General features: G+C 52.0%; 2 protein-coding genes across 2 annotated transcripts in view; both read right to left on the bottom strand.

Moving 5' to 3' along the window:
- Nucleotides 1–3,686, bottom strand: part of DECR2 (2,4-dienoyl-CoA reductase 2) — a 34,651-nt gene extending 30,965 nt beyond the window's left edge. Inside the window, exon 1 of the mRNA XM_025191595.1 lies at nt 3,484–3,686. Within this exon, the coding sequence (XP_025047380.1) occupies nt 3,484–3,686 (203 nt within the window). The remainder of the gene's footprint in view (nt 1–3,483) is intronic.
- An 11,463-nt stretch (nt 3,687–15,149) lies between these two features.
- LOC102388800 (nucleoside diphosphate kinase, mitochondrial) overlaps nt 15,150–16,796 on the bottom strand; it is a 13,488-nt gene continuing 11,841 nt past the window's right edge. Inside the window, exons 4-6 of the mRNA XM_014525588.2 lie at nt 16,613–16,714; nt 15,687–15,799; nt 15,150–15,545 (exon numbers count right to left, since the gene is read on the bottom strand). Coding sequence (XP_014381074.2) covers nt 15,425–15,545; nt 15,687–15,799; nt 16,613–16,714 — 336 coding nt within the window. The 3' untranslated portion in view covers nt 15,150–15,424. The remainder of the gene's footprint in view (nt 15,546–15,686; nt 15,800–16,612; nt 16,715–16,796) is intronic.

The raw sequence follows: 16,796 nt of genomic DNA, 5'->3' as shown, positions 1-16,796 counted from the left end.
GACCCCGGCTGGGCTGGGGGTCGGCGGGGGGCTCTGCGGCTGCTGGAGGGTTTCTGGGGGGCTTTGGGGGAGTGGGGGCGCAGCGAGCTTTCACCCACACGTCTCTCACCGCTTCTGAGCCTAACTGAGCTGAGCTTTGGGTGGGCAGGGGCTTTCCCAGACTCCTGGCAGCAGGAGAGTCCCCCAATGGCAGAGACATGTTTCTTGGGGTGATCTAAAAAGGATTTCTATCCATAATCCCTACCCAAACCCAGCTCCTTATTCAGTGCTATGCACATAGCACGTAGGCCTCAGGGGCTATTGGTGGGCAGGCTGGCATGCAAAAAACTGAGCTTTGGTTGGGCAGCATCCTGTTCAGAAGTGTTACCCAACTGCAAAGAAGTGTGGTTTGGGGTGACCCAAAAAGGATTTTGCCCCATCATTCCAGCCTAATCTCAGCTCTTTATTCAAGGTTAGGCACTTGATGCATGATATTATTTTACATTTTTATTAATAAATATATATTTTTGATGAACTTCTAACTCTAGCTTCTCTAATTCATTGCTAACAACTTTAATTGTGTAAAGATTGACTTTGAAAAAGGAATCAGGAATAAGGATCCGGAAATAAAGAAACAATTTCAGTCAATGGTCAAGAGTACAATAAATTTAGATGGGTCATAGGTGCAAAGGATTTATCAAAGGATAAAAAGGACTGCCCAGCTATGAAAAGAGCCAACCAGCTGGCAAGTTAGTGTTTGAAAATATGGAACAGCTCTATAGCTGGTTTCTATCCAGCTTTAACTTGAACGTGTGGCAGGGCCTTGGTGAACTACATTTTCCTCTGGGAATCAGGGCTCACTCTCCCTTTCAGCATCTGCTCTCTGCCGCTGTGGGACACAGGCCTATTTGCTGTATCAAAGAGATCGTGGGCCAAGGCCCACCAGGACAAATTATAAGCTTCCCTTAAAAAGGGAGGCAACTGGAAACACAACTAATTGCTTGGGAGAAATAAAAAGAAAACAGGGAGGGGGGGCAAGGGTCACAAGGGTTCAGAAGGGGACACCAAGCAGAAAACACTGGCCAGTGCCTGCTGCCCCCCAAACAAGTGGAGGGAGCCTGTGGATGCCTAACAGTGAAACTGCCTGGAGATGTGACCTTAGTGTCAGGAAACCAGCCCCACACTTGCCCAGGCTTCTCCTGGCCAGAACTTCCTTCCTGGTCTGATAGATGGCAGCTTGGCCAGAGATAGGAGGTGGCTGACCAGGAGGTCCCAGGACTTGGTGGAGCCATGGCTGTATGATACTGGGCAAGATGGACCTATTGTATGACCTAGTAAATGGCAGTTCTTATCTTCTTACGTTAAAGGACAGAACAATAAATATCAATAAAATATTTCTTAGGGCCAGTCCACAAACATTTAGGTCCAAATTTCTCTGAAACATTACACTGTTTGGAGCTGGGGTGTGGCTGGGGCCCTTGCAAAGCAACTGAAGACTTTTGTGAGAGTCAGACTGTGGTCAGACTTCCCAAGCTTTTGGGTTGTTTAGATCTGGCCCTTTGGCCTGGGCCCCCCTTCTGATCTCTGAGCTAGTTTGGTTCAATGTCACACTGAACTGTATCATAAAGGTGTTATTTTTTTGTTCGTAGCCTGAAGGAAAGTAGAGGCTACAAGGGCACTTCATGATGCCCACACACGTGGATCATATGGGGATCAGCATTGTGGGTGTTTCTACTGGAAATTATGAGTTACTTGGAATAATACTTGAAAAATAGCCGCTATCTTTAAATCAGCAACACTCTGGAAAAGCTTTTATTAACCTCTTGTTTGCATGGCCCCTCTTAAATAAAGGCCATGGGGACACTTGCATGATAGAGAACAAGACAGAAAGAGAGAGGGTACAAGTGATCAACTAATCCCAAACTGCACATTTAAGAGCAAGATAATGACACTCACTCCCTCATCTAGGTACTCATAAAGACCCTTTCCAGCCTTAATATCTCTGCTTCTCCCTTGCTCTAACTACCAAATAAGAGGGGACATTTTTTACTTCCAGATTAGTAGTGACTGAAGTTTATTTACTATTTGATGGTCTTGTGCAATGTAAGCTGGAGGTCTTGATCTAATTGCAGTGTACAAGTGTTCACACCACTAAGGCACAACCAACTGGGCTAACTGTCCCTTTTATTAGAAATCACTGGGGAAATAAGAGTGAAAAGAGAAGAAAGGGATGAAAAACAGAGTAAAAAGTAAAGAAAGATGAATTACAGAAAATACATCAATAAGCCCAGAGGGATAAAAGGAACCATAAATCAGTTAATGCATTGCTATGTAACAGGGATAAGGAATGAGATTTGCTAAATGCTTATTTTGCTTTGGTCTTTGCAGAGGAGAAAGGAAGAGATTATAACTAAGGCAGGGATCAAGTTTTCAGAGAGGACTGCCAAAGTCAGGTAGGGTGCTGATAACAGGAGGGAAAGGAGGGAGAAAAAAACCTCACTTTTCTTAGAGCAGCAGGTGGGGCTGTGAGCTCCTGATCTGTCAAGGAGTCAAGAAAGGAAACTGGCAAACCATCAGCACCACACTTGAAAATGCTCGTTAGAGGTCTCTGAGGATTGCAAAGTGGAAAAGTAACTCCAAAGGCAAGTCCAACCAGGAAACCATGGAGCAGGGAGTTAACTACACAGCTGTGGAGGAAATCTTAGAAACTATTGTAAGAGCTGGGGCTGGGGGAACCCTGGGAAAAGCTGTCTGGGGTAGCCAATGCTCAGGCCAAGCCTGTCACAGTCCTGGGAAGATAATCCTGGCAGAGTGAACAGGGAAATTCAGTGGCTTGGGAAGCATTAAACCCAAGGTGACTGAGGGTTTGAAAAAGGATACTTTGCCAAAGGTCTTAGGGATGAGCTGGAGCACAGAGCAAGGCACATTACAATCAAGTTCTGAAGGGTCCGCATCATTCCTAGGATTGGACAGTGGATGGCAGATGAATGTCGCTGGCTGGGCAGCTGAGACTACTAGAATGTTTAAAGGCACAGTGGGCACATCTACACATGTAATTAATGCTATTTGGGTTTACTGCACAGTAATCTACTGTGCAGTAAATCAGCCCTGGGCAGGTATCTACAAATGCAGCCATTTGGGAGCAGATTTGCTCCTTATGGCAGTAGCCCTGCTCCACCCCACTCAGCAGCCAGAGAGAGCAGGAGGCTCTGGCCACAGCTGCCTGGGTGCCAGGGACACTCTTTAAAAGCCAGCCCCGCATGGTGCTCCATGGCCACCTGTGTTTCTGGCTTGGAGCAGGCCGTAGCGTGCTGGCATAGCCCTCTGTGGCTCTGTTGCCAGAGCCTGTGCCCACTGTGCGATGGCTGCTCTACCCCCAGACCCTGGAAGCAACAACCCGCACCCTGGGCTTCTCTTTGCTGCCCTGCTCACCATGTTTTGCCATGGCAACCACCACCTGGCCCCGGTCAGTCTTGGTCCTGTCTCCCCCCCGTGCCGTGTGACTGCACGGCCAGGCTTGCTGCTGCATCTGAGACCTCTGTCCCTGTGATGGCACCAACCAGGTCCTGGGCTACCACCTGGACCCTGGCAGGGATGCTGATGATGTGCACATAGACACTGCCACAGATGCTTTCCATGAGCTCCTGGGGCACTAGCCCCACTGCCTGTGGGCCCACCCGGCCAGCCAGAACTGGTGGCTGCACCATGTTGTCCAGCACACCCGGGATGATGACCAGTAGCTGGACTCAATCTGGATGACCCAGGCCACATTCCAGGAGCTCCTTGACCAGCTGCACCCGCACCTGGGGTAGCAGGCCATCACCATATGGCTGATCCTCCTTGCTGAGACCCAGCTGGTCATTGCCCTGCTCAAGCTGGCTATGACTGCCAGCCTGCGCTATGTTGGCCACCTCTTTGCCATGGGCCAGGTAACTGGTGAGGAGGCCATCCTGGAAGTCTGTGGCACTGTGTTCTGGGTCCACGACCCCCTGGAGGTGATGGTGGGGTTCCATGCCCTGGGCTTCCCCCAGTGTATCAGGGCCCTGGATGGGACCCACAGCCCTGTCACTGGCCTACCCCATGGCAGCTGCCCATACTATAGCCAGCAGGGCTTTCATCCTTCATGCTGCAGGCCATTGTTGACCATCACAGTACCTTTCCCGATGTCAGTGCGATCTGGGCTGGCAGTGCCCATGATACCTGCATCTTCCTCAACTCCAACCTGCCAGCTCTGGTGGAGAACTGGTGTTTTGTGCCAGGGATGCCAGACCTCCAGCTGGGCAAGGTGAATCCCACCCGTCCTCATTAGGGACCCTGCCTCATGTGGACTCCTCCCCTGCCTCATGCGGCCCTACACCAGTCAGCTGGACCCCCTCCAGCCACACTTCAATAGGTGGAGTATGCGTTTGGTTGCCTGAAAAGACTCTGGCGCACCCTCACCACCAGCCTCGAGGTTGCAGAGGCCAACATCCCCCAGGTCATCATCACAGCTTGTATGCTGCACAACATATGCGAGGCCCAGGGGGAGATCTACCACAAGGTGTGAGTGGAGGAGGCACAGTGGGTGGAGGATGCCTGGCAGCAGGAGTACCAGCTGCAGTGGCAGCAATGGCACCTCCACTGAGGCTCTGGACATACACCCAGCAGTGGGGGCTCCGCATGTGCCAGAGGCACTGGCAGACCACCTGCTCCTACAGCCCTGCGGTAGGCCACCCGGCCAGCCAGCCACGGACCCCAGGCCCACCGTGCATTCCTTCACTGTGGACAGTGTTCTGCAAAGCACTTTATTTCCCTCCACAAACACAGCTCCTGCCCCACCTTCCCTCCTGAACAAGAGAATAATAACCAATAAAGAACCCTCTTCTCTGTGCAAACTATGTACATTATGCTCTGTGTGCCCTCCCGGGGTGGGGACAGTGGGGTGGAGCTGTCTACAGGGCAGATCCCGGGGACAGGTGCCCAGCACCCTGGGATCTGGCCACACCACCATGGGTGTGTATGCTGTGGCAAGGCTGGTGGGTAGGGGGCTTGGTCAGGGGCAAAAACGGCTGCTGCTCTGCTGACATGGCCAGCTTCCTCTCCTTCAGCCTGGGGATAGGGCCAGCAGGGCCCAGGCGCAGTGCTGGCTCTACTGTGGGTGGCTTCTGCTCAGGGGCCACATGGAGCCTGGGCGAGCAGCAGGGAGGGGCCCAGACTGGGGGGCGGGGGGGTGGAGGTAGTTGGTGGGGACCCGGGGTGGGTGCTGGGGCAGGGGGCCCTGGCCACTGGAGGTACCGCTGCACCTCAGCTCAGGCCCACTGGGAGACTTGCTGCTGGGTGGCGGGCATCTGCCAGAGGGCAGTTGGGGCCAGGGCTGGGGAGTGGGCAGCATAAAGGAGGTCCTCTTCCGTGGCACTTGGGGTCCTCTTCTCTCGTCTCCACTGCCCTGGCCACCACAGCAGCCTGTTGCTCCTGGGCCTCCACGATCCTCTTGAGGAGGGTGATGTGCCGGTCCCTAAGGGCCAAGAGCCTGTTCCTGAATGTTTGATCCTCCCAGATCCTCTCCTGGTCTGTCTCCAGCTTGCACTCAATCCTCTTCAGCTTGTGCATGATGTCTTCTGCATGCCAGGCCCACTCCTCCACCAGCCGCTCTTCTGCCATAGTGACCAGCTGGTCCAGCAGCAGGTTCTGGTCTCGGGTCTGCTACTGCCAGAGTCAGTGCATATGGAGGGCCCCGGCCAAGGTTGGCGGTGATCTTGAAGGTGCATTGCTGCTGGCAGCTGGTGTTTCTCCCCTGTGTGCAGGTGATGGACTTGCAGAGTCAGGAGAAAAAGGCTGTTTGTGAGATTTTGCAACATTTCTGAGATAACATACACTGTACCAGGGGCTGTATGCTGTCTGACCTCAGATCAGGGGTTGTGAGTGGACAGGTACCCAGGGACCATGGTAAGTTGGCCAGGCAGGCCTTGGCACAGGTGAACACTGGCTGAGCACCTTGTCCCCTCTCACTTTGCAGGGGAAGGTGGGCTGCTGGGTTCTTGCGCCTCTCCCCTCCCCCCCCAGCAGCGTCCTGAGTGTGCCCCTGGTGAGAGCGCCCCAAGCATACTGCAAGAAGCTGTTTGCATGGAGCACAGCATGCCTGACCTGCTACACCCCACTGCTGCTCTTCACCACAGTGCCTCACACTCACCTGAGCACCTGGTGCAGGACCCTGAGCTTCGATGCTGTGGTGGGCAAGCCCGTGCTTCCCCACGTTTGCCACCACATGGAAGGGTACCTGTGCCTATGCTACAAATCCATGCTCCTCCCCCCCGTTCCCCCCACCTGCAAGTGAGGACATTGTTGCAGGTATTGACACATTCCTCTGTGTGTGAGGCCTGTGGCTGCCTAGCTGAGGGGGCACTGGCTGCTCAATAAAGTTTTGCACTGCCTCCAACCTCCCTGTGTGTTGTGGGGGGGGCAGGGGGAAGCTTGGCCAGGCTGGCCGGGGAGGGTGGACAGGGGCAGGAAGGGGAGGGAAGGGAAGGGGAGGGCCTTCCTCCTAGTGAGGGGCTTTCCAGATGGGTGTGTGTAACAGGTTGCCCTCCCCAGTGCCATCTTCCTGGTAATCCGTGCCTTATGTGGGGCACCCTTGGAGCCTTCTTTGGGAATTCTTCTGTCCCACCCTAATCTCTCCTGCCACGTCTTGATGGAAATTATTATGCGAGCGGGAGACTGCCTATTATATTGGGTATGTTGGGGTCTCTCCTAGGATGGCTTGACCCCTTTTTTTTCTCTAGCTAGGCTTCCCCGTCCAAACCCACTAAACAGGGTTTGACTCCAAGGCTCTAGCATTTTCTACAGTGCCTGGAGGCTTGTGGCCCCCTTTCCTGCTCCTTTCTGGAGCCCGGCACTCCCTGGCCCAGAGGCATGGGTGCCAGCCCCACAGCCAGGGGGCTGCAAATTCAAAAGCGGGGCAACACCAAACTTGTACCCTCTCAGTCCAAAAAAAACCAAAACAAAATTGCACCCCCGGTACATCAGACTTCCCTGGCCTTTTTAAGATCATGCCTTCAGGCGCCAGGGTCTGTGCCCCCAAAAGCCATGCCCTCACTGCTGCCAGGGTCCCCACTCCGTAGTGGGCTCCCAAAATGAGGCCTCCTCCATCCCCCAATAGCCTCACCCAGACCACTGGTGTTATTCAACAATCACAAAAAAATAATAATAACTGTACATGATCAAGCAAAGCAGCAGGTCAGCTTACATGAACCTGGTTCATGCTTTGGCTCTGCACCGCCGGCTACAGTCCTGGCTGTGGTGCAGCCGCCATCTCTCTGGGGCTTCCGTAGCTTCCCCCTTCCTGCTGTGGACCGCTCCCCAAGCAACCCCTTCCTCACCAGCCCTCCATGCCCAGAAAGTTTTGGCCTTAAAGGGGCAAATCTGCTTCCTCGTGATAGGGCTAGGGTTCCCTGTTACAGTGTGACAGGCATCTTTGGTGGCCCGAGTCTGTTCCCATTTGCAGTGATGATGTGCACCTCCCATTGGTGTCCTGGGGTGCCAAGGTGCAGTGCCTAACTGACTGGGCATTGGCTCCCTCTGGGAAGGAGCTGGAGCTTGGGTGGGTAGTGTTATCTCTGGGCTGGCCTCCTGGGGAATGCTGTGCATCTAGACCTGGTGAGGCAGGAGCTGGCCCAGGCTGCTGGAGCTGCTGGATGATGCTGGGGGCGGGGCCATGGCGAAATGTGCCCTTGGTGTCCTGAGGGTCCCTTCCCTGCTGAGGACTCATTGTCATTGCCAGGACATGGTGGATGCCCTGGCAGACACCCATGCTGGAGAGCACAGCACAGCTCCACCCAGGGTCCCGGGGTACAAGGATGCAGTCCAGCTGCTGCATAAAGCACTTGGCCCTGTGGACAGCCCCCAACTAGTGATTGTGTTTGGTGATACAGACCCACTGCACCTGCAGGGCCTTGACCTTTTTGTGGCATTGCCACACTGACTTGTCATGCCCCCATTCCTGCATGTGGCACACCAGGGCTTCATAAATATGGATGTTGGAGCGCCTGCCCTGGGCAAACTGGGTCTGGACTTCAGCGTCAGCCCACAGCACCACAAAGTCCATGGTCTCATCCTGGGACCAGTTGGGCCCCCAGAACACGATGTGTGGCATTGGGGATGATGCCAGCATGGCTGCATCTATGGCCCTCAAGTGCTGCGGCCCTGTGGGCGCTGCCGGGCCTGGGCAGGTGCCTGCAGCACAGGGGTACAGAGCATGTAGCAGGCAGGTGGTGGGACTGGCCCTGGGGTCAATGTCGGGTCAGTGCAGGCTGCGGCAGCTGGCATGGGGCCACTGCTATGGGACTCAGTAGCCAGAGGCAGGCAGCAGGTGGCACAGGCTCTGAGGTCACCGCAGACTTTTAAAGGACAGGCTGGGGCAGGCAAAGAGCTACCTCAGTCCCGGTGTTGGAGAAGGTTTGGGCTCCAGATGGCCCTCTGCTGGTGGGGCTGACCAGGAGCAAATTTGCTCTTGATTGGTGTCTACACATGTGCTACTGTGCAGCAACTACTTCACGGTTAATTTTCTACCTGCATTTGCAGGTAGCAAATTAACCATGCAATAGACTAACTTACTGCACAGTAAGTACCTGCATGTGTTGACAGTGACACTTTACTGAGCAGTAAATTAGTCTACTGTGCAGTAAAGCATCTCATGTAGATGCGCCCAATCTTTCCTAGAAAGGCAGGAAATTTGCTAGTCTAGCATCTACCATCGCTCCTCCTCTCCACCAGTGGGCTTGAGACCCTCACCCAATCTTCATAAACATAACTCTACCCTGTCAAGTGTATGACTGCTGTCTGCACAATATTTAGGTGTATAACAGTACATGTACCCATCCTTCCAGCTTGTACTACTGAAGGTTTCTAGAGCTTTGGAGAAACCATGCAACTGTCACCAGGCAGAACATGGTTGAATGCTGCTAGTTGGTACAACAGGCAGGTCCCAGAGTGACTGGGCAGAGGACCAGGAGATACTTTGGCATATCTCAAACACTTTGGGGTATGTCATGTGAGTACCCCAAGGGAGGAGACCCTGACCTGTGTGGACTGACAATGACTTCTACATGCACTGCTTCTCTGCTCTCAGCATATGGGAAGTCCCTGGGCATGTGGCCAATATTTCTAATATGAAAGGGATGAAGGAAGGTCTCTGGAACATCTTTGTCCACAGAAGATTCACAGCCACTGGCCAGAGATTAAATGGGGGTAAATATGAAAGGTATGAGGAAGCTGGGAAAAGAAGTCTGGACTCTCCAGTTAGGGGTGAAAGAAGGAAGATGTGGTCTCAGGCCTACATATGCAGGGCCAGATACTTTATTTAAAAACTCCAACCCACAGAAGGCCATTCCAGGGCACCAAGTGCCTGTGACAGAGATAAGCAAAACAAAAAGGGAATAAAATCATAACCCCCAAATGCAGCAGCATTTCTCCTTCCCCTCCCCGCCAGGCCCAAATGCATCTCATACTAATCAGCTGTCAGCAGGCCCAAACGGATTCCACCTCCCGCATCTCATCTTGCTCTTTAAGACAGAAGTCCCACCCTAACTGACTGAGAATTTCTCCCAGTGACTGCTCAGTAGATAGGCCTGGCAGCAAGTCTTGGAGTTCAACAGGACTGGGCTAGTTTGTACATGGGTCAGGGGATAAATGCATTCAATCCAGTGAAGAAGGGACTGGCACTCAGAAAGCATGTGAGTGCCACCCTCTTCACTCTGCACCTATTTGCTTTTTTTATTTACTTTCAGAACCTTGAGACGCACTTTCACAGAAACCTCTGCACCACTCTGCCTGAAACCTGGCAGGCCTCGTGCCCGCACAAGGGGCTGCCATCCCTGCTGCATTCACCCCACTCTGCCTTAACACATAAGTGACACGAGTTTTGCTTTCAACAGTTTGAGGTGCACTTTCACAAAAACCCCTGCACCTGTCTCCTTGAAACTTGACAGGCTTCATGCCCTCAGAAGGGGCTACCATCCCCACTGTTTTCATTCAAATCTTTAAAAAAATGACAAAGTTATAGGTATTTTAGTGATTCCCCATTATCGTCTATGGCCAAATCTCCGAATCGGCACCGAATCTCCGTATCCGAATTGGCTGACTCAAATCGGGACAGTGATTCGAACCACCGAATTGAATCATTGTCCCTCTGAATCAGCCAAATCCAAATCTGAAGTAAATACCTGCTGCTTTGCACAGGCCTACACAGTTTAAGGTTTTGGTGGTGCTGTAGTATGAGATATCATGGTCAGTGGACCAGTTTCTGATTCCTGTGGTGCAATGGGTGGCTGTTTCATTTTTTACAATAAAGAGTGTGGGACAATGGTCTGTGGTCCTTAGTGAATATGGGGACTCCTGACAGGACAGGGAGGTCTCCATGTGCAGCAAAAATCTCTATCAGGACCAGACCACCTGCAGGATTGTGAAAGAAACCAAGGAAGAATATTGTCCCCTCTACCAGAGCAACTTAAAAATCCTGATTAGCAGAATGGTACCAGTAGTAGAACAACTAGCCAATGCACACTGCTGCTCCTCAAAGTCAAGCATCACCCAGTGTTAAATGTTGTCATCACAGAATCACAGAAAGGTAGGGCTGGAAGCGATCTCCAGAGGTCATATAGTCCAATCCCCTGCTCTCTATCCAAACCATCCCATAACCTACTCCTAAAACTACACAATCAATCCTGCTGCACAAGGCAAATTGCTCAAAGGCACCAAAAGCACCCTGACCTGTCACAGATAAACAGGGGGACAAGGGCTGTCAGCACCCTGCTGCTGCAAATGTTATTAAAATGTGCTCTAGAGAGCTAAGGAAGAGGGCCATGCCCCTGTTACAAATGCAAAATCCCTCACGGTCCATCTTCATCTGAATGTGGGGTTAAATTCCTTCCTGATCTCAACTCAGTCTGACCCTGAGCAGAGGGGCAGAAATGTCCAGGTTTTAGTCCCACTAAGAGCACTGGTACATTCCAGTCAAAATCCCCAGCTTTAGCAGCAGCCAACACCAAATGCTTCTGAGAAAGGTCAAAAAGTACCCTGACATCTACAGCAACAGGAGGGGCAAAACTTCCTTAGAATCATAGAAAATTAGGGGTGCTTGCTCTTGTCCACCAGTTACCCTTTACTGGCTTGCTCCAGTCATCCAAGGTTTGCCTGAGGCTGGGACCTGGGTTTGTAGTATTCCTGGTCCTATTCTGTACCTCCACACAGATGTGTACCACTCTCCTCCAGGAGACCATGCACTCGCCTCTCTGCGGGGTTATGGGCCTCAGCCCTCTTGCTTTGAAATCCGCTGGATGTCCAGGGGTCCAATCATCTCCACCTTTCCAGTCACATGATTGCCAGCAGCTGGGGACTGCCAGAAGCCAGGGTTTGCTGACACTTCTGGGTTCTCTCTGGCACAGGCTGACCAGCAGTGGTGGGATCCCGGTGCAGCTTCTGTCTGAGTCAGACGGGGGCCCTGTCACTCCTGGGGTCCCTCATGTCTCTGGTGTCAGAGTTGGCTCCCAGCCATATCCGGGTGAGCCCGCCACCAACTGCGGAAGCCCAGCATGGCTCCTGGGTGAGTAAAGCAGAGACTCTGGCTGCACATGGGCTCCTGCTTGTACGAGAGACTGCGAAGCAGCTCCCTGTTACAGCCCTGCTCAAAGCAGAACCATCCCTAACTGCATCATCCCAGACAAGGCTTTGTCTCCCCAGGTCTTAAAAACCTCCAAGGATGCAGATTCCACAACCTCTCTGGGTAACCTGTTCAGTGCTTTACTACTCTCCTAGTAAGAAAGTTTTTCCTAAAGTGGCAGGCTTGCCGGGCTTCAACGGGCTCTCTGGGCTTAGGAGACCACGAATGCGACTGGTGGAGCAAACCCCACCAATCAGAGACAGGCAGGGAAGGAGACAGGAGGAGAGTCCGCTCCCCCTCTACTCCAAAGTGGGTGGGGGCAGGAGTGGACTTAATTGGGAACTGCAGTTGCAGCCCCCCTAATTGGTTCATTTTCAATCTGGGGACGGAGCCCCAAGAGGGGATATAAGCAGCTGCATGCTGAGCATGCAGTGCAGTCAGCAAAGGATGAAGAAGGAAAAGGTCTCAGGGCCAAGACTTGCTGAGAGAGCTGCCCAGGGGGTGTATCCAGCTGCCCAGATGAGCCTGAAAGATTCTGCTGCTGGACGGAAGTAGTAGGCGGTGCAGGCATTGCTGCACAGAGGTCCATGAGGACCGTGATCCTGGGAGCCACAGCGAGGCAGCTCAGGTCTCCAACCCTGGCATGAGGTTGGGCTGCGGTGCAGGCGTCACTGCACAGGGGTCTGCAAGGGACTGGGACCCTGGGAGCCACAGTGAGGTGGCTCGGGTCTCCAGCCCTGGCGTGAGGGAGTCAGCGCTACCGCGGGGTGAGTCATTGCAGGGCATAAGGCCCAGGAGGAGGAGGGGCCCAGGCGGTCTGGGACCCACTCCCTGCAATGAGTCCTCAAGGGTCTTGTGCTTAGAGCAGTTCCCGAGCACAGGAAGCAGCATTTCAGAGTGGCATGGCCCTGGGTATGCACGAGGCAGTCCATGCCCACAACTCCCCCTGAGAAGGATTGAGACACTGGGACGTGTGAGCAAGTCATGCTGCTCCCCTGAAGCCTGGACTGAGCCCTCCCTAGAGAAACATTAGCCAGGCCAGGGAGCTTATGAACACTGCCCCACCCGGCTCCTTGGAGCACAGTGGGTCAGTGGGGCAGTGGGTCTCCCACCTTGGAGTGACATTCGGGGAAGGTAGCCTCAATAAAGAGGCAGGAGGAAGAGACACGCTAGAGGAGGGGAACCACTAGAGAACTCTTGTGTCTCATATTTTGGAGTGTTTATTGATTGTTTGATATGTGCTGTGCATTTCTGGAGTGTTTATTAACTGTTAACTGTACGCCTTGTATTTTAGAGTGTCATTTATTGTTGTACGTATCTGTTCATAGAATTTGGGACCATTATGCTTACCATTTGTATTTGGATATGTATATAGTTATATGCATTTATAACCTGTAAATACTCACTTTAGCTCACTGCCATTTTATATATACCTATATTAAATTCGTACCTGGTTAAGGCATAGCTTTCTGTCCCGCCTCTATTGAGACATGATAAGTGGGAAGGAACTGCGAGTGACTGCAGTTTCCACGCCAGCATGTGTGCCCTGCTGGATTTACCCTTCCATTGGTGAGGGGGGACATTCATTTTGGGACACCCGGTTACACTAATATCTAGCCTAAATTTCCCTTGCTACAACTTGAGACCATTGCTCCTTGTTCTGTCATCTGCCACCCCTGAGAAGAGTCTAGTTCAGGGGTGGGCAAAGCTGGCCCACAGGTCGGATCAGGCCCACAGTGGACTCAGAAGCCCCTGCACACGTTGCTGCGGTCAGGGTTTCCATGGAGACTGGCCTGAGCAGCGGTGTCAGGGCGCATGGCTGGATGGGGAGCTGGTTTGGGGCTGAGGCTGGGATCTTGCGGCAGTGACAGCATGGTCTAGAGCTGGGGAAGAGCTGCGATCCACTACTTGCATGCTCCTGCCAAGGCGTGCAGGCAGCGGATCCCAGTTCTACCTTAACTCCGGACCATGCTGTCACAACCGCAAGGTCCCAACCCCAGCCCTAGAGCAGCTCCCGGCCCAGCCACACGTCCTGCCAGCGCTACTGGGGCTGGTCTGCATGAAAACCTTGGCCCTGCCAGAGCCAGGGTCTCCATGGAAACCAGCTGCAGTGCTGTGGGCAGGGGCTGCTGGGAAATGGAGTCCTGCTGCTGGCTGGCTCCACCATTTTGCCCACCAGGGGCCTAGCTCCATTCTCTTTGGAACCCCTCTTTAGGTATTTGAAGGCTGCTCTTAAATCCCCTCTCAGCTTTCTCTTTTCTAAAATAAATAAGCCCAGTTCCCTCAGCCTCTCTTTATTAGTCATGTGCCCCAGCCCTCTAACCATTTTCGTTGCCCTCCACTGGACTCTCTCCAATTTGTCCATATCCTTCTGTAGTGGGGGCCCCAAAACTGGACACAGTACTCCAGATGTGGCCTCACTAGTGCTGAAAAGAGGGAAAGAATCACTTCCCTGGATCTGCTGGCAACACACCTACCAATGCAGCCCAGTATCCTATTAGCCTTCATGGCAAAATAGAATAGTTTTCTGATAAGCATACTGTTAGGTTAACAATAATTTAGATTATTAAGAAGTATTAGCTTTACAGCTGAATACAAGGCATGACCTGTGGCCTAGCAATGCAGCTGACCACAAGGCAGATTGATAGCTAAGCCTTTGCTTGTGTCAAGTAATCATTTTAACTGTATTAAGCATTTTCTGAGTTAAAAGCAGCAAGTATCTCTGTGTCTGTGTGCTGAAAAATCAGCTACAGCAAGAAGTAAAATAAGACAGGGAAACCATTGTTCTGGGTGCACTGGTTGTGTCCTTGAGAAGTATCTACTACTGTGTAAGGTTTTGCTAACACATTATAATGTTACTGTTACTTAACTTTTAGCTTTTAAAAAAGTGCTAGTTCAGCTTAATAAAAATATGCTGTTACAAAGATTTGAAAAGCACCGCCCAAGTATTGCTTTTTTTGTTAACCATGAAGTCTTGCCTTGTTGTAATAAGTATAAAAGATCACCTCACCCTTAGGGGGGGGCCATTTTGCCTTTTGCTGGCTTTATGGTCTTTGCTCAAGCAAATAAACAGCTGTCTTTCTTTACCCGCGTTGTCTGTCAATCAAATTACAGCTAGACAACGAACCTTAGGGAGGTTTCTCCCACCACACACTGTAACCCCAGGTCCTTTTCTGCAGAGCTGCTGCCCAGCCAGTCAGTCTCCAGCCTGTATTGGTGCATGGCATTGTTCCACCCCAGGTGCAAGAAAGCCTCCTCCAAATTTTGTGCTTCTTCTCCCCAGAGTCATGATGGACAGCTGCTGCTCCTCACCCAGGGCCCTCGCTTGCAGAGTTCCTTCTCAGTGTTCAACCACGAGATATACAATGAAGGCTCAGGGAGGCTGACTGTATGTTCTTAGTTGTACATAGGAATTAGGAGCTATTCTGTTTAGGTTATCAGTCACAGAGATGGTCTGTCCCACCAGACTCTACTCCCCACCAACGAAGGCAGGAAAACAGAAGAATAAGAGACACCAGCAATACACATTTGTAACAAATTCAATTTTAATGTGAATCTTTTCAGGCCTTAATGCCACCGTCTTACTTCACATGTATCTGATCATCAAGGGTTTATGGGCACCATGGTAAGAAGAAGGACAAGTCCAACATAATCAGTAGTTGGCAACATGAAGGGGAAAATCTGTCCCCTCCAGCAGAGTCAGTGTGATGCAAGTGTGGCCTGGGGGTGTACTTGCTGGGCTGAGAGGGGCTATGGAAAGGCAACTTGCTATCAGAGGTAGATCCTGGTGAGCAACTCAGCAAGGGAAGGCCTTTAGAGCTGGTAAGTGATATTGTGATCACAGCATTCCCAGTCCACCAACTCACTGCTGTGAAACCACAAGCTGATCTCCCTTTGGGCTGTCTCCACGGAGTCACTGGCATGAATAACATTCCTGTTGTCAAGAGAAGCACATGGTAAGGATGGCAAACAGTCACACTGTCAGGACCTGGTAGGTCTGCTGGAGCCCTCACACCTGGCACTGCCTAGCACACTGATGCTATGCAATGGCTGGATTGGTGTTGAATGTTTGTACCTGCTGACATGGACGCTGAAATCTCCCCGGATTGTCCCAGGCTTGGCTTCGGTGGAATTGGTATCTCCTACCATAGCTCTGGAAGTCCTGACCACGTTGAAACCTTCCCACACCTGTGACACAAATGGGCTGCATGAGGCTGTGCTTGGAGAGAATCAGTGAGTCACTCCAGCCAGCAGCACAAACTCCCACTGAAATTTCTCTGGGGAAGAGAGAACTCTGACGCCCCCCACTTCCACCTGCTCTGTCAACCACATTCACTGTTGTGTGGATTTGTTGGGGAAGGCAGATGCTCTCACACTGCGGGTGGACTCAGCTGAATTTGCAAGTGTAGCATGTCTCTTCTTCCCAACTGGGAACAGAGAACAGAGCCAAGAGAAAAATGGAGGAAACAGAACAAGTGGGAAGGAAAAAACAAATGTGAGAAAACAATGGGGGCTGAGCAAGTCAAGGCAGAGAGCAAAGCTAGCCAGACAGGAAGGCCTGGGACTCGGGAAGCACTGGAGGAGTGCTGTCAGCACAAACCCATCAGCTTTTCCTCTGCCTCATGGCACTCAGCCTCCTCAGATGACTACAGTGAAAGGGCTGCAGGGTGCCCACACTTCAGCTTTGCCCAACTGGGCAGTCATACAAGGCCAGTCTCCCCTGGCTCTACCAAGCGGAGCAAGGGATGGGCCTTGCTTCTCCCCATTACTGCCCCTGTGGGGATCATTATCCATTCAGATCTTGGTGTGTACAAACCCACTTTAAAAACCAAACCCACAGAGGGTCTAATAATAATGGATGGGAAGATTCCCTTCCATTGAGAGATACAATGAAGCTTAAGCCATCTCTTACACCTCCCCTCCCTAAAGCCATCATCTCAACCCCTTCTCCTGCTCTCCTCATGGGTGCACTGAGATGGCAAGCCAGACTCACAGCCATACCATAGCAACCACTGGGCCTGAAGTCATGTAGTGGATCAGTGCAGGGTAGAAGGGCTTCCTCCGCAGCTCATGGTAATGTTCAGACAGGATCCCCTCATTGGCCTGGAAGGAAAGGACAGCCCTGTCTTGAGATACAAGGCTGTGCTCAGACAAAAGCTAACAAACTCAACAAGTCCAAAAGGAA

This window comes from Alligator sinensis, unplaced genomic scaffold (assembly GCF_000455745.1).
Source record: "Alligator sinensis unplaced genomic scaffold, ASM45574v1 scaffold449_1, whole genome shotgun sequence".
In the NCBI taxonomy this organism is placed as follows: domain Eukaryota; kingdom Metazoa; phylum Chordata; order Crocodylia; family Alligatoridae; genus Alligator; species Alligator sinensis.
This window is presented reverse-complemented; position numbering and strand designations above follow the sequence as displayed.